The sequence below is a fragment of the Diaphorina citri genome, unplaced genomic scaffold (genome assembly GCF_000475195.1).
Source record: "Diaphorina citri unplaced genomic scaffold, Diaci psyllid genome assembly version 1.1 scaffold194, whole genome shotgun sequence".
Taxonomy (NCBI): Eukaryota; Metazoa; Arthropoda; class Insecta; order Hemiptera; family Psyllidae; genus Diaphorina; species Diaphorina citri.
In genome coordinates this window covers 85,532-106,888 of record NW_007377631.1, presented here as the reverse complement: position 1 = coordinate 106,888, position 21,357 = coordinate 85,532, and the positions used below count along the sequence as shown (strand labels likewise).

Sequence of the window (21,357 nt, the reverse complement as noted above, 5' to 3'; positions counted from 1 at the left end):
ACCTCGTTTTTGGAGCCTTTTTGGAGTTCGATTTTTCGGAAAGAAGTAGGTACCATACGTATACATAAGTAGGTACCCAAGTTTTGTACCTATTACTTGTTGCTTATTGCTGTACCTATTTTATTTGTAATTAATTGTGCTTTTACTATCGAAGCTTCTTATACCTACCTAATATTGTTATACCTCATCCTTTTGTTATGCCTTCCAAATTGATATTAAATTTCACAAATTCTTGTACGTTGAAGTTACCTATTCAAGTATTCACACATTTGCGTATTATGTGCTATTAGAATTAGACCATAACGCTTCAACAGCTGTGGGTTATTTTTGATGCATTAGATATTATAAATAATATTCTTATACCTTAGGTATTGTACCTACTATGAATAGGTACCCATCTACATATCTACCCACTACCTATTAATGGATTGTTGACAATTATTTGAGGGAGGGGGAGACAGGTCTTTAACTGGCAAAGTCATATCAGGCTTTTCTGTCGTCATTTCACTAGGATTCGCAGCTAGGTACCTACTCACTTTAACCTCATCCAGCCTAAAAGCCAGCAGCACGTATTTTCTCATACGGTCACCCGATACCAACCACGAGCAACTTTGCTTAACAGTGGTGATCCGTTCAACATGCTATTGCCTCTGGCAGCTGGCTAATTCAAATAGTCAGGTACCTATCAAAATGCACATAAGAGTTATTAGGTACCTAAATACTAAATACCCATATATGTACCTACCTACCTTCGTACCTACTACAAGATTACCAACCTACGACCTACCAATTAAAATTTTCACATTTTTCATTACCACAGGTAGACGAGACATCTCTTCCAGTCTAGATAACCACAACCTGTGACTTGTGATTGCAGTAATGCAGTAGGTATGCATGCAGATGTATTGCATTAAACACAACAGTCTGGCTGAGGGACTATAAACAGAGAGTAGATCGGGGATGTGTGTGATGGGTGTGGTGTGTGTGTGGGGGTGTGTTTGTGTGTGTGGTGGTCCCGTACAAAGGACGGGTCAACCACTAGTACCTACTATTAGAGGACTTAATAAGTACTCCACAGTTTGGTATGCTCAGGTTTGGATTCAGTATTTTTGTATTTTACTATCTGGTACTATTGATAGAGAAGGTAGCTGATGATTTCTCGTGGTCTCGACCTACTTCTCATTCATTCAGTTTTGTTATTGTAGTGGCGAAGTATTTACTATTAATAGATGTTGACCGGCAGGACCAGAGTACACAAAACTTGCCTCATAAACTGATAAGGATACAAAATTTTCAAACTGTAAACCTAAGTTTGATCCCGAAAGGGCCGAAAGATTAGTATAGAAATTCGGGGGCTTCATCCTAGTACCTTCAGTCGTTTAAAAATCGAAAAAAAGGGCCAACAATCAGAGCACATTTTTTGCAGTTTCTAAGGCATTGCATTTCTATGTGAAATGGAAGCACCCATCATATACGAGTAGGTAGCAAATAAAAGGCCACATCTATTTACTATCCTCTAGACTAGAGGATATAGAAGAAGACAGCGCAGCGCCGCTATGTTAGGGTTGTTAGGTAGGTACCTAGGTAGGTATAACTACCTCTTATAAAATTAATACAAGTAAAGGCAGTCGATAGGTAGGTCTACAGAGTGTACATTACTCTACAAGTCTACAGTGTACTGCTCTATACCTACCTACCTGTGAACAGAAATATGATACGCCAGCCAAGTGTGCGATACGAAAAGATGTCATAGGATTGAAGACAATACAATAACTGTTGGCTGTCAGCTACATAGCATGAAATAATGAGAAATAAAAGTTTCTAGTTTCCTAGAAACTGGAATGTCTTGTAGCTGGGACTAGCTTGGTGATAATATAGCTCTCATATTATGAGTCATTCGACCTAATATAAAATGAAGTACCTAGTTACCAGTTAGGTACGCACCTACAGCTGCTACCTACAGTTAGTACCTACCTACATATTTTTTTTTTTTACATCTCGTCACATCATTTTGGTATAGAGCTATAGAGTATAATGGCCCTATTAACAGAGTTACAGGTTACTGCTACAGTGATGAATAATTAAGTGAAGGCTAGAAGGAGAGCAATTAACAATTTTACTATCATGTCATTGAAGTGACACAAGATACCTACTTCAACGAATCTACGAAACTATAGGTGTAGGTAGATACTTATGTTATTATTATTATTATTATTATTACCGCTCTTTATTGGTAAGATCTTATAGTCATAGATTGAAGAAAATTATCATAGAAACAAAAAGTTGTTGATCATTGGCATGAAAAAGGTGTTAACCAGCACCAACGTAGCATATATGTATGAGGGGTCAAAGGAAAATTATTGTGTGTTTTGGGCTAATAACAACGGCACTTTGTTTGACAGCAGGGCTGATATTACTTGATAGAAAATATTGCTTGATCGTTTCATGATTTTCAAGTGTAAAGGTTGACGTCCAATTTTATCCTTCATATTGTATTTTTTCCAGGCATTGCAATGGCGGCCAAAACTTTCGGCCCTCAAATAGGCCACACCATATCGAGCTCAAACATTCTGGCCAAAGTTCCGGTCGTTTTTGTGTTCTCCTCTCTATTCTGGTTTTGTAAGTAAATACATCACATTGGTTTTCAAATTGGGGAGTTTAGGGTAGATTGTAGTGAAATGACCTTTGAGCTTCAACCATACCACCGTACATAGGTAGGTATGTACATATTTCTAAACAAACCACAATATATGGTTCCAGAGAGAGCTGATTTTTCCAGCAAATTGTAGTTCTGTGCTTCTGTCTGATGTGGTCTTTACTAAGATTTCATCTATTGTAACCGCTCAGCACTGAAAATTACCTGGCAACGGAAATACCATTTGCCACCAACAGGAACTGTTCCTTTCCAGAGTTTTCACGCTTTGACCACCTCTTCACCTTTCAGTTGCAGGTATTTCCCTCCTCGGGGTCAGCTTGGTACTGGCCATGTTTCCTCATAAGCTTCTACCGCTGCCCGATAACGATGCCCAGGTGCCGCTGTCCAATAATAGAGTCAACAAGTCTGCCTACTCCCACGCCTCTGGTAAGTCAAGTTACAGCGAAAGTTGACAAAAGGATCTGACGGACGGTGTACAACTCCATACACAAAAAGTCCACTCTGAGGTTTAGATGTAGGGCCAACTGCCCCAAAAGATGGGTTAAGCTTGTACGAATCTATGAAATCTTAAAGGATAATGTATTTCCAAGCCGCGCCGGAATTTGAATCAACGTTTGTGTTGGTCGTATGACAGTACGATCTCGGCACGGAATAGTGTGTCCCCCATATCATTTCGCTCAAATAATGGACTAGGGTATTCTTTTCACGAGTAAAAAGTTAGTTAATTGTGATCGCCATAGAGAAAATTAATACCCTACATTTCGGATGAGCAATCAAAGATCTTCGCTTTGTTTTCCAGGATTCATGGGCAGTCTGGAACGTATCGTGAGTAATCGCATGATTATCTACAACGCCTTGGCCAGTATGTGTCTACACACAGTGGACATCAACTTTGGATCCATTAGAGCTTCCTACCTGCAAACTGTCTTCTATATTCCGTCCTCGATGGATTTTTTGACGTCTTTGCAGAACAGGTTTATAACAGGTAGGTAGGAGTGTACGGCTGGTATACGGCTGACAGGTATATGGCTCATGGAACGTATCGTGAGTAATCGCATGATTATCTACAACGCCTTGGCCAGTATGTGTCTACACACAGTGGACATCAACTTTGGATCCATCAGAGCTTCCTACTTGCAAACTGTCTTCTATATTCCGTCCTCGATGGATTTTTTGACGTCTTTGCAGAACAGGTTTATAACAGGTAGGTATGAGTGTACGGCTGGTATACGGCTGACAGGTATATGGCTGAGTGTACGGCTGGTATAGACCTGACAGGTATGGCTGAAAAGGTTCGTCATCGTCTGTCAGGTTTACCTGATACCTGATGAGCACATACACCATCAGGTAGACCTAACAATGAGTGGCTGACCTGAGAATAGGTGTTATTCATGCCTAGCTTTCCCGCTTCATGTTTTTAGCTGCTCAGCAACCTTCAAAATAAGGTTTAGAGTACATAACTCATATCCTTGAAAATTTTAAAATCCTCAATCTAATCTCTCTCTTCTCAGATTTTCTTCGCGTTCCCATTGCGGCCTTTGTTCTCCTCATTGCGGGTTACTTGATCAAGAAACATCGTCCCACTGCTCCCAAGCTGGCCCGATGGAATATTGTGGCGACCACTTTGTCCATCTGTATAATATTCATCACCGTTATGATCAAATGTCAGCGGAAACCACTCTATGCCAACTATAGCAGGTGAGTTGTCTGACACTGATGAGGTATCAGACGTGGCAAAACTGACTCCCGCAGGGGTTGCAGTTATTTCGACTTTTTTAAAGAGGTTTGGATAGAGGTAGGCTTGCCAAATATCCAAAACTTATTCGGGATGCGAATCCGCGAACATAATTGCCAAATCCGCGAACATAATCGCAAAATCCGCGAACAAAATCGCCAAATCCGCGACCATAATCACCAAATCCACGAACAAAATCGCCAAATCCGCGAACATAATCGCGCCATACTTATGTTTGAAAATATAGAAGGAGTGAACAGATTTGAATTAGGTTGGGACGTAGGGACTTCTCTACAATGAAAGACTAACACCCATATTTATGAACAAAATGCTGGCTCTTAAGTTCGTGCTAAGCATAGTCTCAAGGCATTTGATTGGTCAATTTTGACTTGAGACTGATCTAAGAACGATCACTCTTGTTCATTACGAGTGTAAGAGTGTATGAAATTATTTGATTAACTAAATCTGAAACATGGAACTTCTGAGACAAACATCTGAAACCTGAAAGTCTTGAAACTTTTACTCATCTACAAAATCTATACAAAATATCCAGGTAGGTATTACGAGTACGAGTACTGTCAAACATAATATACCACTCCAAACAGAATACAATAAGAGAAAAGAAAGGTAAAGGATTAGAGAAGAAGCTAAGGGGAAGGCAGGAAACAGTTCTTGATAGGATTTCTGTTATTGATAAGCAAAGAAAGAACCAAACCTTCACGACAATTCAAACTTGTCAAAGGTGAGGTCTTTGAACTCTCGTTTATTCGAGTAGTCAATACTCACGGATCTGCTGATAAAGATCCCTATTCCATGAACACACCTATACAACAAACAGGACGGTAACACGATGCAGAGAACATTATAGGAATAGCTAATGCAGACCAAGGATTATAAGGTAATACAATAAATTATAAGGACTCGTTTTCCAAGTTTCCAAGGAACAATAATTAAGGAGGTGAAAAAACTCGAAAGGAAACAATTAAAACAATTCGACCCGGCAGAAAGAGAACAATCAAAGAATCAAATATCAAACCGGTACACACATACAGGAACTTGGAATAAATAACATTTGAGAAGGAACTAAGAATGATGGGGAAATAGTAGGTACAACAGGATTACAGGAAGTCCTGCGGAGATACTTGTAAGATATGAACCATTGAGCCGTATAACCTTGACAGGATCAGTAGAAAGAAGATTCTTTTATCAATGGCTTTGTTTAGGAGGTCTGATAAAGGGAACTGTAACTGCTAAGGTCTTGTAGTCCCAAAAGCGAAGAGAGAAGGAAGGCAGGATAAAAGAAAGCCAGCGAGAACGAACCTTATCTGTTCAGGATGAAATCGGCCTCGGGCGGGAATCGAACCGCAACTTGAAAACTTTTTTGTCAACAAATTTTTATCATTTTCCATTTTCCCACAGGACGACGCAATGTTGACCCGTAAGCAGTGAGACAATTTTTTCTCAAGGAAACAAATGGCTTCGGAAACTTTGGATCAACATCACAATGAGGAAGAAGACGAGATTGAAGAGAGGCCCGAGTCACCACTCAGTGATCATTCAGCAGATCAGAACGAACATGACGTCATTGATGCTTCCGCATTTCTGGATCAGCAGAAATGTGGGTGAGTATCATCAATCATCAGATTTACTTCAAGTGGAAGATTTTATCAAATTTTAATTTTTTAAGTATAACACTTAACAAATTTGTTTCTGTCCAAAGTGGGATGGGCCAGCCTAGTAGTTAGCTTGGTTTCTAGCGCGTCTGCCTTGTAAGCGCTAGACCGCGGGGTCTATTCCCGCCCGGGGCGGATTTCATCCTGAACGGATAATGTTCGTTCTCGGAACGGCTGGCTTTTTTCTATCCTGTCTTCCTTCTCTCTTCAATTTCGGGACGATAAGATTTTAGCAGTTACGGTTCCCTCTGTCAAACCTCTTTTTTTATCAAATTGTCAAATTTTCATTTTCTGAGTTAAAAAAAAAATCCATCCAAAGTGGGATGGGCAGTATTTCCATATTTAATTCAACCTTTCTACATGCAATATCTACCTACCCTGCTGTCTCCTCTTCCTTTCCAGCTTTCCACTGTCACCTTCCTCCACATCTTTTCTCTCCAAAAGCCTTTTCCATAATTTATATTATCGACTACTTTGACAAAGTGACACAGTCAAAGTAGTCACAGTCTAGAAATGTGACAACCTTTCTAGTACAATGTGTAGGTATACGTAACGTCGCGTCGTTTCTAATTTCCTGACACCACAGTTTCTAATTTTCCAACAATCAACGCCTATCTGTATCAAACTCGTTAGTCTCTAGTCTCTACTGATGCAGAACATTAATCATTTCAATGACAAAGTTGATTCAGATTTCATTTTGACATTCATTGAAGATTTCAATCAGGATTGTGTAGGTGACGTAAACCTAAACCTACTGCAAAGCTGCAAGTAAGAACCCAATTCTAATGATCAATGAAGGTAGGTAGGTATAAAATAAGGTCAGGGCTTACCAAGTTGGATCAACCAGAGACCGCGTTCAATCCGGGATCGACCCTGGCATTGGGGTTATTTCACTCTAGATTGATCCCGATGCCGTGATTATCCCGTTTGGGTGCTTATTTCAGGATCACGGTATGTGGCCTCCAGTTCTGCAGTTCCTTTCTGGCATTGGCCCAAAGCTGCAAGTAAGAACCCAATTCTAATGATCAATGAAGGTAGGTAGGTATAAAATAAGGTCAGGGCTTACCAAGTTGGATCAACCTGAGACCGCGTTCAATCCGGGATCGACCCTGGCATTGAGGTTATTCCACCCTAGATTGATCCCAATGCCGTGATTATCCCGTTTGGTAAAACTCAGTTCCAATGTTCTGTGCTACTGTAGGTTTCATCTTGTAGGGATCTGTGCCAACTTATTCTGACGATCCAATTCGGTGCTTATTTCAGGATCACGGTATGTGGCCTCCAGTTCTGCAGTTCCTTTCTGGCATTGGCGCTGAAATATCTACTTAGGAGTCTTAGGACCTAGAAGGGTGCTCACTACTCTTACCAGGTAACAAGGAAGTAAAATTGGAGTCTTATATTTTGTCTGAAGTGTTCTTCCTGATTCTGTTTCCCAGCCTGGATGACCCGTGCAACAAGAATTGCCATTGTGATTCGCTAAAATTTCTTCCTGTTTGTTCACCAGATGCGTCCACTATGTATTACTCACCTTGTCATGCTGGCTGCAAAGTCTTGCGCGATTCCTCACGTGATTTGGTAAGTGCAGAGATTCAATTATGCGTGTATTGAAGTAGAAACACACTACCATCACGTCGCGTCATGTGAGCTTATGTGAGGAGTCAGAAAGATGTAGTTCAAAGTTTTCCCAAGATGCGTCCACTATGTATTACTCACCTTGTCATGCTGGCTGCAAAGTCTTGCGCGATTCCTCACGTGATTTGGTAAGTGCAGAGATTTAATTATGCGTGTATTGAGGTAGAAACACACTACCATTACGTCACGTCATGTGAGCTTATGGGGAGTCAGAAAGATGTAGTTCAAAGTTTTTCCATTATGTGACGTGAGGTAATGATAGTGTGTTTCTAATGTGTGGAATCTTGGATTAAAAAAAAAGAGTGTTTCACCGTTTTTATTTCGTACTTCGTAGCAATGAAACAACTGCTACATTAGACTTGTTTGGTCTGTGTTCCCATCCCGTGATATGTCCCTCATCAAAGTCTGATTTTTATCTTTCAGCAGGTACTTACCGTATGTTAAGGCGGTCTCTTCTTGATCCCTCGTGTGCAGCGTCCACTTTTGTTTATGATTACTGCACTAGTATGTCCCTCATCAAAGTTTGATTTTTATCTTTCAGTACGGTAACTGCCAATGTGTGGCCACAGAGAAAGCTAGCAGCTCGTACTGTCACAAGGATTACTGCGTGTTGAAGAGTGTTGTTTATCAGTTCCTTGATGTTGTTGTCACGGGCTTCCTAATCAGTTGCCGGGTGGGCAGTATGCTGCTTTGCTTCAGGTAAATCATTTAGCGTCCTAGTCCATGATCTGAGATTATGATGTACGCCCGTCTCACATTAGAAATGTAGACGTGCGATTTTCAGTAGCGCATAAGCGCCTGTAAAACAAAACCTATGTCCTATGAAAATGATAGAGAGCCTATAAAGGTCTCTATATTTTTCATAGGTTTGGTTTCGCAGGCGACTATGCACTACTAAAATCGCGCGTCTACGCTTCCAATGTGAAACAAGCCTTAAATTATACCCTCCTTATGTCCTTATATCTTTCACGAACGACAATAGATCATTGAACAAGAGTAATAATACCGATATATCGTGGAAATGGCTATCAGAAACTAGCAGAGGTTCCTTAGGATAACTATACATATGTGTGCATATTTAAGCGCCTAAGGAAGAATGAACTTGGGGTGAGTCAAACGAATTGGATTATTATATTGAGCTTTACCACAATGACCTAGATCTGTCACAGCCTCCACGCAATATTTCGTCATCACTAGTTTCATCAGCAAGGGATTTCTCCGTTTCCTCACGTAATACACAGCAGAGGTTCCTTAGGATAACTATACATATGTGTGCATATTTAAGCGCCTAAGGAAGAATGAACTTGGGGTGAGTCAAACGAATTGGTTTATTATATTGAGCTTTACCACAGTGACCTAGATCTGTCACAGCCTCCACGCAATATTTCGTCATCACTAGTTTCATCAGCAAGGGATTTCTCCATTTCCTCACGTAATACATGCTCTCCTCGGTCTTGAGGATACCCTGGCTGTAATGACGTGTCTTCTAGAGTCTCAATACTACAAGAATTCCACTTCTGATATAGTGGCGTCTGCCGGACATTGGCTTCTTTCAATTTTTTGATAACCACATCCACAATAGTCCATCCCAAATCGGAGACAGCGGAGAACCCATCCCTCGTGCAGGTGTCCACGAATTCATCAATGTCAACCTCACACTTGATCAACATTGGGTGAAGAAACTCCCTGTAAATGAATTTGGAACCTCTGGTGGCAGGGTATATGAGCCATAGAATGAAGATGATCTTGATTTCGTAGTAGAACGGGAACCAAAAGCCGAGGAAAAGATCGAGGAAGATTTCGGTAAAAGTTAAGAATAATGCGGACACAATCCAATAGGTTAACCAGTGAAGTAAAGCTGGGGTGTCGTTGAACTTGAGAGCTTTGTAGGAAGCATAGCCAGGATACAGAGTACCAAGCCCGAACGTGATCAAGCGACACAATGAATAGGGAAGCATTTTATAAGCAAATGGTTGTAGAACTTGTAAAATATCAGTGACGAATTTTCATTTCATACGTAACTTTAAAATGGAATTATTAAAACTCGAAAATTGAATCCAGAGCAAACTTTGAAAACTGTCAGATCAATGCAACGTTGTGGTTTCATCACAATTTGGAGATTTTCAAGCCAACAAATCGATTTAAAACTAGCCCATGGTTCATGGGTGGTATAATATAACTACACGCCAGTCTTGAGCCGGCTACCTGATGACGGTTGTTCCAAATGGAGTAAAGGAATCTATACTGAACTTGTCCTACATTTACAGCTTTTACCTTTTAGTACACTTATAGCATATGAATATATTTGTCCGATATGATTGTGAATGGTTAGTTAACTAGACAATATTACATGGTTTTCATTACAGATGTGTCAGCTCCAAAGATAAACCTCTAGTGGTCAGTCTAGAGATCTTCATCTCAATGTTGTTTGCGTTTGGTCCAGGCAAATATTTGTACTCGTTGGCTCTGAAAGAGTCCTGTATCCTGCCAGACGCCAATATGGTTCATAACTGTAAAGTGTACAATTCTACCAACTTGACCACATATGTCAATATTCTCAATGTTTGTAAGTATCCAGCTTAAGTATAACCTCTTTCTCCTAGGACTTTGTGAGTGGAAGAAGGGATCTTTGGTTGAAAGAATGCCTTTTTAAAATGCAAAGTAACAAAACTAACCAAGATAACATGTGGAATAATTATTCTATGGCACTTTCGTTAAAAGCTTTTCTTCCTTAGGTAGAAAGTAGGTACCTACTCTTGAAAGATCATATCTCTTTTGTCGTGACTTAGCCCAGGAATTATCGGTAATGTTTGAATTTCAAAATGTTCCCAATCGTTTCAAATTCTCCCATATCGGTTTGCAGGTCTCCTGATCGCGGGTGCCGGGTTCTACTCGGTTGTCTACACCTGTGTCGATCACATCTCCTTATTCGGCGAAGTTGTGCAACCCAAACCGAGCTCAACCCAAGAAGAACCGCAGTCCAAGCAAGTCAACGGTTCAACGCAGCAACCGAAGAAGTCGATTCTGGTGAAACCGACCAAGTTACCTGTGGGAAAAGACGCGGATATTTTCGTCAATTGCAACAATCCCGAATTGGAGCCGCTGTTTATGAATATTAATGAGAAGCCATTGCAGACCTCGCCTGTAAGGGATTTAGATGTGGACTCGAATTCGGACCGGAGCTCTGGGATTACACTGCGCAAGGGTGGATTCCTGACCACGCTTCTATGATACCAAAGATATCAAAGTTGAATTGTTCCCAGGAAGAACGGCCTAGGTTATTTTTGCTCCTAACATAGGCCCTTCCTCCTGGGAACAATTGAGTTGTTGTATAGCTGTGTATAGTATTTTGTCAATAGCCTTTATTATCTTTATCTATAATTATAGTACACGATTTCCCGATTTCCAGGTGAACATTTTGACCGCTTTGGTACTATAATTCCTATTCCTAGGCATTCAATTTCATCTGTACCCATCATTAGGAGTATGTGCACCTACCTAATTTGAGATAGGTTGAATATATGACCATGATGACTAGGTAGGTGACTATTTGTAAAAAATTGTCTAGTAAATAATTATTTTGATTGTACATAAAATCGTCTCACTGTTACCTTTCGCTAAATCTTCTGTCTATTATGTAAATAAATTAAAATCTACCATACTATACCTATTTCTAATAGTACATAAGTATTTACGAAATTTTCGTCAATTGCAACAATCCCGAATTGGAGCCGCTGTTTATGAATATTAATGAGAAGCCATTGCAGACCTCGCCTGTAAGGGATTTGGACGTGGACTCAAATTCGGACCGGAGCTCTGGGATTACACTGCGCAAGGGTGGATTCCTGACCACGCTTCTGTGATACCAAAGATATCAAAGTTGAATTGTTCCCAGGAAGAACGGCCTATGTTATTTTTGCTCCTAACATAGGCCCTTCCTCCTGGGAACGATTGAGTTGTTGTATAGCTGTGTATAGTATTTTGTCAATAGCCTTTATTATCTTTATCTATAGTACACGATTTCCCGATTACCAGGTGAACATTTTGACCGCTTTGGTAATAATAATTCCTATTCCTAGGCATTCAATTTCATCTGAACCCGTCATTAGGAATATGTGCACCTACCTAATTTGAGATAGGTTGAATATATGACGATTATGACTAGGTAGGTGACTAGGTATTTGTAAAAATTGTCTAGTAAATAATTATTTTGATTGTACATAAAATCGTCTCACTGTTACCTTTCCCTAAATCTTCTGTCTATTCTGTAAATAAATTAAAATCTACCATACTATACCTATTTTTAATAGTACATAGGTATTTACGAATTAATAAAAAGCACTGTTTTTACTTTCTTTCCGATTTTGGAATGGGGAATGCTTCTTAAATTGGCCCTCTTAATAGGTAGTTCGAAGGGGCGATCTCTTTTGACTTTGGATAGTTGCAATTTTCCAATTTTATTACTATGTAAGTACCTACCATTGAATATTCGGATAGAAATCCTGTGGATTTTCACTGAAAAGGACTAGAATCAGTCTGTAGTCATGGGAGAAGAGGGGAGCACAAAGATTAAGGAGCGCGGCAGCTCTCCGCCCCGCCAAGTCAAGAAAGTTTGACAGTACTACTAGAGAAATTATACGTCACAGACCAAGTAGCCATTTTCAGGTTCCGCTGTTTTTTACTCATATTTCCCAACGACCTTGCGGGGAATGAAGGATTTTTCAGTGGACTGTTTTCAAGTGACCTCAGTTACCCATCAGTAAAACACACCTTACAGCATTGACCTTATTCCTGTGGATCTTCAACTCCAATGGCCACCTACCCACTACCTATATCTAACAAAAGGTACTTGAAACGCGGTAATTTTATAGGCAACCTTGTCGTACAAAATACTCGGGCATACCTAAGACTTACAAGTGTAAATAAAGACACGGTGTATGGAATTACATTTTCTATCCCAGCGATTTCCAACTTCCATATGTAAGCGGGCCACATGCTACATTGTCAGGTAGGTACTTCGCGGGCCACAAACACATTAGAGGAGACCTAGATTCTCTTTTGAGGATGGGGTGGATGCTCCATTTTCGGAATCCACCCCATAGTAAAAGAGCAAAAATCAAGCCCGAGGGGACCCACCCAACAAGGTCCGAAGGCCACAAAAATGGTCTGGCAGGCCAAATTTGGCCCGCGTGCCACTATTTGGAAATCTCTGTTCTATCCTGAAGTTCCATGTTACAGCTGATGCATGTAATAGCACAGAAACTACAAATCTTGCCTGGGCATATATCATTTCATTTCCGCGTAGAGACAACAATGGTACTTCTCTTGCCTAGAACGAAAACCTCGACAATTCAACATTGAAATGAGTTGTCTATTCATAAAGAAAACCTCGACAGTTTAACATTGAAGAATTTTCTTGCCTAGAAAACCTCGACAATTTAACATTGAAATTTGCCTGCTGAATGATGAGAGTCATTTCGGTGTCCAACTCCAATGGATGAAGAAAGTAGAGAGGATAAAGATGTGTCTTCCCCTGTATTTCAACATAAACCGTATGAAGGTAAGTGACAAAAGAAAACCCATCTTTTCGGTCTACAGTGTAGACTCTACACCTACCATTTTTTTAAGCCACAAGTAGGTAGATATTTTTTTTAGAGATATGCAAAAGTTAAGAGCCAAAAGAAAAAGGTACTTTTCACCCTTTTATCTATGTTTTAGAAAACCGCGATGGCACCCCATGTAAATAATGCCGATGTATTAGCGTTGATTAGGTTCCATTGGCTTTGGATTTGATGTGCAGCTCTTCAGACTCTTTAGAGGAGAGGATAAAGATGTGTCTTCCCCTGTATTTCAACATAAACCGTATGAAGGTAAGTGACAAAAGAAAACCCATCTTTTCGGTCTACACCTAATACCATTTTTTTAAGCCCCAAGTAGGTAGATATTTTTTTAGAGATATGTAAAAGTTAAGAGCCAAAAGATAAAGGTACTTTTCACCCTTTTATCTATGTTTTAGAAAACCGCGGTGGCACGCCATGTAAATAATGCCGATGTATTAGCGTTGATTAGGTTCCATTGGTTTTGGATTTGCTGTGCAGCTCTTCAGACTCTTTAGAGTCTAGAACTAGAACCAACCTACTTAATAGGTAGGTATGTACCCCTTTTAGAACCCTTGTGTGAATTTACCTACTCCATTCAAAATATTATCCAAATATACTGACACGTGGGACGTAAATTAGTACCTACTTAGTAGATAAATCTATAATAGTAGGTACTTTAGGTACCTATATCTACCTAGGTTACGTACCTCTCTAAGGTCCAAATATTACGTAGGTACCTACCAGGTATCTATTTAGATATCAATTTGTCCCTTGTCCCTCACAACCGATGCCTTGTGGGATTTTTCCCACTGTCAGATGAAATTTTCGTTTGATATTTGAACATAAACATCAGGGGAAAAAATTACCTCCTCTTATTTCTAAATTTACTCTAAAATCTCGCACGATTTTGAACTTTGGACGTTTGGCGTCCCCATCAGGGTTATTTGCTGCTCAGTCTGTACTGAGTTCTACCTTGTGATAACAAGCCTACAGTGGAGAGTGAATGAATCCGTCACTTAGTGTTCAGTTTTAATTAAAAAAGAAATTAATTGTTGTATTTTTTTTTTTCCACAACCAAAAATGGGAGGTAAGAGTGTCGCTTTCTTTTTTGACAATGTTTAAAAAATTATTAGTTTTTAACTATGTAGAAATTTCAAGCAGTGCATTCGAACTTATTTTTATTGTTTGTATGATGCAGGTATTGTAGGTGTTTAGAAGTAGGTACCATGTTTACCTTTAGAACTTCTAGGTGCTTCATTATGTACCATCTAGAATTGTAGAACATGGTGGCTGCAGAAGTAAAAAGCACCTTCAATTTTTTGATAAAAATCTAGAACATTGACTACTACAAAATGTTTTAATGGGTACCTTATACCACCCTCTATTTATCTACCTATAATCTTAATTAATTAAATTATTTTGGAAAGGAGAGGCTCGATAAAAAGGAAGCTCTAGAAAGCTAAATTCTCTTTGAAAATGAAGAAAGAAAGACTGCAAGAGAAATTAATTTAAGAATAGGTATTATTAGGTAGTTTATTAGGTTAGTAATTTAGTAAGTGGGTGGATACCTACCTACCTAGGTAGATATAGGTAGCTATTATATACAGGGTGCACCAGAAAAACACTGACAACGGCTCAGGGTAGGTAGACCTCATCATTTCCCACAAGGTTCTGTGGGTCATTTTCCTAACTTCGGCTTCGTTTCCGAGAAATGTCCAAAAAACCACCTTTTTAAAAAATGCTGACCTTGTGTCAGTTTTTAGGTCATAACATTTTCATTTTAATCGATAAACTGTTTTTGTTAAAACCACGAGCCAGAGCACAAAATTTTGATCCGAATAGACCTGATCTCCGATTTCCAAAGTTCAGGTTTGATGTGTTTTTTCAAGCTCGAAAAAGAATCACCTTGTTATGTCCGATTTTTACGTTACAAAACACGCGATTTTTGTCCGAAGGAATTTTGGAGCACAGGTCTCCATCTTTCAGGAAAATTTGCGCTTTATTCAAGGATCAGAATCCGTTTTCCTCTAAATCGTTCCATTCTAATCCATAATGTCATAGACCCTAATCCTAATCCATAATGGACTTTTAGTCCGTGCCTGATGTTTATTATCTCTGAGGCCAGGGCCAGGTCAAACCTTTATAGTCCTTACAGCTTTGAATAAACTTCTTCAAAGGTCCTTAGTCTAGTATAGAGGTGACATTAGCAGACAGGCAAAGGTTCCCTTGAGATGTTAACCCGAAGGCACCAAAAGCCCAGTACTTATTTCTACGGATTTCAAATTGGCAATGTTTTTCCTTCTCAAATTAATACCTAAATACGGTGCCTATTTTTAACATGAAAATAAAAGGAAAACATTGCCAAGTTGAAATTGAGAGAAGGTTGAAGGAATTGAGATCCAGCATTTTCAGCAGACACGAAAAATTGGGAATGCAGAATGCAGACTTGGCCTTAATTTTCTGATCTCACCACTTTTAGGGCCGACATTTTTTGATAGGAACTTGGCCTTCTTTTCACATTTGTGTTTTTGTGGGGGATAAAAAATCACGGAAAAAAATTCTAAAACTTTCGGTCTCTGTTAGAAAAATAATCCTCATGAAAATACGACTTTGTTCATATATCTACTCGTAAGGAACGCTCAGAAAGTTAATCTGAAAGGCAAGATTTGGCACTGACCCTTTCGTATAAATAGGTTTCATCAGTTTTTCTTCTTCGGACAAAAATTTGTACAAATGCATAAAACATTGGGCAAGTGCAAAATATTATTGCATAAAATTATATTTAGCCTCGTGGGTAACAAGAATGTGTTACATCGGTGCATAAGACGCATAAAATTCACACTTCCCCCATTGACCATCCAGCATCAGTTGCATCATTACCAGTTGCAATAATCCCCGTGCATTGCATAAATCCCCTGTTTAAAATGCATAAATCCCGCGTCCACCCTCACAGCATAAATCCCTCCCTCATAGCTGCCGTCAGCAAAATATTAAATTCGATCAGTTTCGGAAATCACGGCCACTGTCGCAATGTAAATTAATCTACGTGTTTCATATGAGATGATTCTCTCAGCCAAATTTCAAACAAGGCATTGGTGACAAGGCACAGAGCAGTGGTCACAGTGGTGTGTCTTGAAAGTTTCAAAAGGGGAATGAACCTTTAATCTTTAAACACAATTCTGATCTTCTTGTGGTCTAAAGCCGGTCTACACATAGTCGACCGGCCATCGATCGATGTGGACTGAGCCGTCCACACTGCCTCCACAACATAGATTATCCTCGTCGATTGACTAACGGTCGACTATTCCTTTGGACACACCTTTAGGCTATAGAGTGGTGCGGAGGAGAACATAGAGCCTTTTGTTCACATCTCTAATATGGTTTGGATTCTTCACTGAGGAAAAAAAAAATGTTGACAGGGTGCCACAAGTTAAGGGTGGAAGAACTCTATTATTGGGTTACTCCCCCTGATTTAGGCTTTTGGCACGCTATATTATAGTGTCGAGCTTCCCGATATAGAGTTCAATATTAGGGTGCCGGAACCCAGTCACCCGATTGGGCTGCCGGCACCCTAGATTGTTGCTTCCCTCTACGTGCTCGATGCTCTTTGCTCTCGGCTCCACTCTGCTATTAGCCTTGGAATCCAGGTTGAATAATCACTTACTATTTTCGGTCAGTAGTAAGTATTGCGGCGTGAGAAAGGGATGCGGTTAAATGTTAAAAACGGCCACTGTCGCAATGTAAATTAATCTACGTGTTTCATATGAGATGATTCTCTCAGCCAAATTTCAAACAAGGCATTGGTGACAAGACAGGGCAGTGGTCACAGTGGTGTGTCTTGAAAGTTTCAGAAGGGGAATAAACCTTATTATTATTATTATTATTATTACACAATTTGATCAAACTTTATTTACAGATATACAGATGGTAACAATATAAATACAAAACCTTTAATCTTTAAACACAATTCTGATCTTCTTGTGGTCTAAAGCCGGTCTACACATAGTTGACCGGCCATCGATCGATGTGGACTGAACCGTCCACACTGCCTCCACAACATATAGGTTATCCTCGTCGATTGACGAACGGTCGACCATACGTTTGGACACACCTTTAGGCTATAGAGTGGTGCGGAGAACATAGATCCTTTTGTTCACATCTCTATGGTTTGGATTCTTCACTGAGAAAAAAAAAGAAAAAAAAAGGTGACAGGGTGCCACAAGTTAAGGGTGGAAGAACTCTATTATTGGGTTACTTCCCCTGATTTAGGCTGTTGGAACGCTATATTATAGTGTCGAGCTTCCCGATATAGAGTTCAATATTAAAGTTGCCGATTTGTGATAGAAATTTTTAGGAGCGCTGATAACGACGGGCAATCTTTAGGGAAAAGATACTTTTGTTGCCAGTTTGCCCAAATTGCTCAAGTTAGGGGTATTGTCCATTGTATCGCTTTGTAGGTTCTTTGTTTACCATCTTATTCTCAAGTTTGACAAGAAGTCCGCACTTCCGCAGTCACCCTTTACGATTACGACTCTTGATAGACGGGTATCTTCTCCCTGAAGAGAGAATAACTTTTTCTCAAGAGCTTTAACTATTAGATTACATTTTAATGGATACAGTATACTTTTATGTACCTACCTGTAGGTCTGTAATATGTACCTACCATCCTACCTATGTAAATTCTCGTAAGTAAATTTATAATCTAGGAATATGATGTAACTAGTTATAGGTAATAGGGAGCCACATTATAGAGTTCACCTTACTACGTAACGTCAAGACATCAAGGCTTTTATTTTATATGGATTATCAGGTCAATAAAATTATTTTTTATTATTAAATTAGTTTTTTTTTATCTATTGAATTAAAATTAACACTTTCATACCCCACGCTCCCTTTTACTTTTTTGTGTGGTTATGAGACTGAATTTTGAAGATTGTAGACCAATATTTTCAAAAGTTTCGCCCGCGGCGTGGCTCGCCCCGGATCGGCTTTATGGGGTTGCGGGTCCCAAAGGTATAATGGAACCTATGTAGGTATGTACCTATTAGGTTTTGTCCTGTAGAACTGGAAACTCGGTTTTGTCGACCTGAGGATAAGGAACCAGCAATAGCTACCATCAGAAGGTACCTAGGTAGGACCTAAAAGTAGTTTACTGCAAAAGTTACTGAATTGTACCTATCAGAAGGTCTTTTCTCAAGTAAGAGACTTTGAACAATAAACTCACAATGTATTTATTGGAATGCCATCGATATTTCGACTGCAAAGAATTCAATTATTTTTATTAGGGTGACTGCGAAGAATGTATCGATGTTTTGCCAAATTGGCCTTCGTTTTGAAGTGTATTTGAAAAAGTAAAAAGTCAGAACGACTCAAACGATTGTACTAGACAGATTATGGGGGGTGGGGTGGTACCTGAGGGCAGGGTGATGGGTGAGTTGCCAAATGCGTTCCATTTTTAGCCCGTCCTTCCTTTATTATTACGATAGTAATAAAAAAAGTTATAGTGGACCTCCCGAACACGCAGTGCGAGTAATAATAGTCTTTAACCACGGACGAGTAAACTACGGGCTAAAAAATTCCCGGAGGGACGGGCCCAGCTTGTTACGTTATGTACCCGTCCCGTCCTAACAAAGCGTCGCTATGTTACTGCGGATTCCCGAAGCGTGAATACTGCTAGTCGCGGACGAATATCTTGCATGACTTCGAAATTCCACACCGCAACATATTCCACTCAGCAACACAGCATAATATGTTGCTGTGTGTATAATACATCGTGTATATTATACACAATTTCCACTATCTACGCCGTGGGAAAATCACGAGCGTCCAATGACATTGTGTTGTTCACGAAATATTGTCACGGTTTTGGCGGCTGCTGTGAGGGGGTTCAAGGTTCTCCGCCCACGCGCTAAATTTCGTTTGACGCCGCCAAATTTCCCCAGTCACCCGATTGGGCTGCCGGCACCCTAGATTGTTGCTTCCCTCTACGTGCTCGATGCTCTTTGCTCTCGGCTCCACTCTGCTAATAGCCTTGGAATCCAGGTTGAATAATCACTTACTATTTTCGGTCAGTAATAAGTAAGTATTGGGGCGTGAGAAAGGGATGCGGTTAAAAACACGGTGCTTCCCTACAATCCCTAGGTTCCATGACTGATACGCCACTAGACAGAGAGGTTATGGGGGGTGGGGTGGTACCTGAGGGCAGGGTGATGGGTGAGTTGCCAAATGCGTTCCATTTTTAGCCCGTCCTTCGTTTATTATTACGATAGTAATAAAAAAAAGTTATAGTGGACCTCCCGAGCACGCAGTGCGAGTAATAATAGTCTTTAACCACGATCGAGTAAACTACGGGCTAAAAAATTCCCGGAGGGACGGGCCCAGCTTGTTACGTCATGTGAGACGAAATATTTTCAATTTCAAGTACAATCAGCAAAACAAAATTGGACCAGACCACCTAATTATATGACCCCCAAAAGGGTCGGAATAGTCGGAATGCCTAGTTGCTATCACTCTCAGTTCTTATTTTATAGAGGGGTCGTATTCGTATTGATTTTGTATTCATTTTCTCAATCATGTCTAGATGTACACAAATTATATATGTAGTATGTACCTATGTGTGAAATTATATTGTGTATACTAAATTATTCTATTAGGTCTGTGTAATGTGGAGTGTTCTATTTTGGGGATCGACAAATAAACAAGAAATTCCCCGACACAAAATAAAGTAAAATGTGGAAACTAGACGGTTCTCGACTTTGATGTGCCAGCCGTATTACGGATAACGCAACTCAAGTTCAGCCAGGAAAATAGGGCCCATCTGAACGGTGACTGGAAGCAAAAGTCAATTTCTACTTCCTATCCATCTCCAATTCTTCATCTTACATGTATTGGACCTCCTGATTCGAAGCGTGAATACTGCTAGTCGCGGACGAATATCTTGCATGACTTCGAAATTCCACACCGCAACATATTCCACTCAGCAACACAGCACAATATGTTGCTGTGTGTATAATATATCGTGTATATTATACACGATTTCCACTATCTACGCCGTGGGAAAATCACGAGCGTCCAATCACATATCACATTGTGTTGTTCACGAAATATTGTCACGGTTTCGGCTGCTGCTGTGAGGGGGTTCAAGGTTCTCCGCCCACGCGCTAAATTTCGTTTGACGCCGCCAAATTTTGCTTGGTAAAGCCATGTGTAAATACTAGGGTCTGACGTCTGGAAAAATAAATCATGAAAAAACGTCAGATTTGTTAATAGAGCCTTTGCCTACCGCTTTCCTTTAGTCAAGTCAGCCAGACAACTCTGCCCTCCTAAGAAAGAAGGCAGTATATTGGAAAAGGGCCACAAACCACAAATATTAGGTGTGATTGGCTGATTGATTTAATAAAGTAGACTTCACGTGTTTCCAATACTGTAATGTGTGTTCCCCATAATGTGTATGTCAAAATACCTATAGATAGGAGACCTTGGTTAGACTGCGGAGGTAAAGGGACTTTGCAGTCCTATCCCAGCAGGATAAACAAGGTACATATTTTATAATATAAGATATTCTATTCCATTCTACAAATCTGTCGTTCCTTGCTGGTCAGGCCATCCTGCCTGGCATGAAGGCTACACGGCATACAGGAATGAAGATACTCAATTCTCAATTGATTTTATTATTATTATTATCTACTTAAGAGGTTTGATAACTGCTAAGGTTTTATCGTCCTGAAATCGAAGAGAGAAGAAGACAGCATAGGAGAAAGCCAGCCGTTCCGGAAACGAACATTATCCGTTCAGGATAAAATCCGCCCCGGGGGGAATATAATCAGCGACATGGCGCTTACAAGGAAGACGCGTTACCAACCAAGCTAAAACTAGGCTGACTTATCTATTTTTTTTTTCCTTTCAGGCGCTTTAACTATGTGTTACAACATGTCGTTCGCGCCGTGAATTATCTAATTGATGATAGAATTGATGTTTCGTGTTACAGGTACAGCGTGGGTTACGTTAGCAACGAACGATTCATACGCATTAGGAGCTGTACCTATGTGTGAAATTATATTG

The 21,357-nt window shown here is 40.0% G+C and overlaps 2 protein-coding genes across 2 annotated transcripts; one reads left to right on the top strand and one right to left on the bottom strand.

Moving 5' to 3' along the window:
- The first annotated feature begins 2,226 nt into the window (after nt 1-2,226).
- Nucleotides 2,227-11,968, top strand: LOC103505782 (solute carrier organic anion transporter family member 4C1). Its single transcript, XM_026821025.1, has 11 exons — nt 2,227-2,233; nt 2,506-2,619; nt 2,945-3,082; nt 3,456-3,522; nt 3,742-3,860; nt 4,168-4,354; nt 7,501-7,639; nt 8,238-8,395; nt 10,063-10,262; nt 10,560-10,762; nt 11,395-11,968. Exons 2-11 carry the CDS (start codon nt 2,514-2,516, stop codon nt 11,557-11,559), a joined length of 1,482 nt encoding a protein of 493 aa, XP_026676826.1. The 5' UTR covers nt 2,227-2,233; nt 2,506-2,513; the 3' UTR covers nt 11,560-11,968.
- LOC103505767 (receptor expression-enhancing protein 4-like) lies at nt 9,001-9,844 on the bottom strand. Its single transcript, XM_008470128.2, has one exon. The coding sequence runs from the start codon at nt 9,652-9,654 to the stop codon at nt 9,040-9,042; it is 615 nt and encodes a 204-aa protein (XP_008468350.1). The 5' UTR covers nt 9,655-9,844; the 3' UTR covers nt 9,001-9,039.
- Nucleotides 11,969-21,357: the final 9,389 nt, after the last annotated feature.

Excerpts from the sequence above, each read along its gene's own strand:
- LOC103505767 (XM_008470128.2), bottom strand. The coding sequence starts at position 9,654 with ATGCTTCCCTATTCATTGTGTCGCTTGATCACGTTCGGGCTTGGTACT.
- LOC103505782 (XM_026821025.1), top strand. The coding sequence starts at position 2,514 with ATGGCGGCCAAAACTTTCGGCCCTCAAATAGGCCACACCATATCGAGC. Across the intron at positions 7,640-8,237 it reads GCGATTCCTCACGTGATTTG|TACGGTAACTGCCAATGTGT; the intron begins GTAAGTGCAGAG and ends TTTATCTTTCAG. Across the intron at positions 8,396-10,062 it reads AGTATGCTGCTTTGCTTCAG|ATGTGTCAGCTCCAAAGATA; the intron begins GTAAATCATTTA and ends TTTTCATTACAG.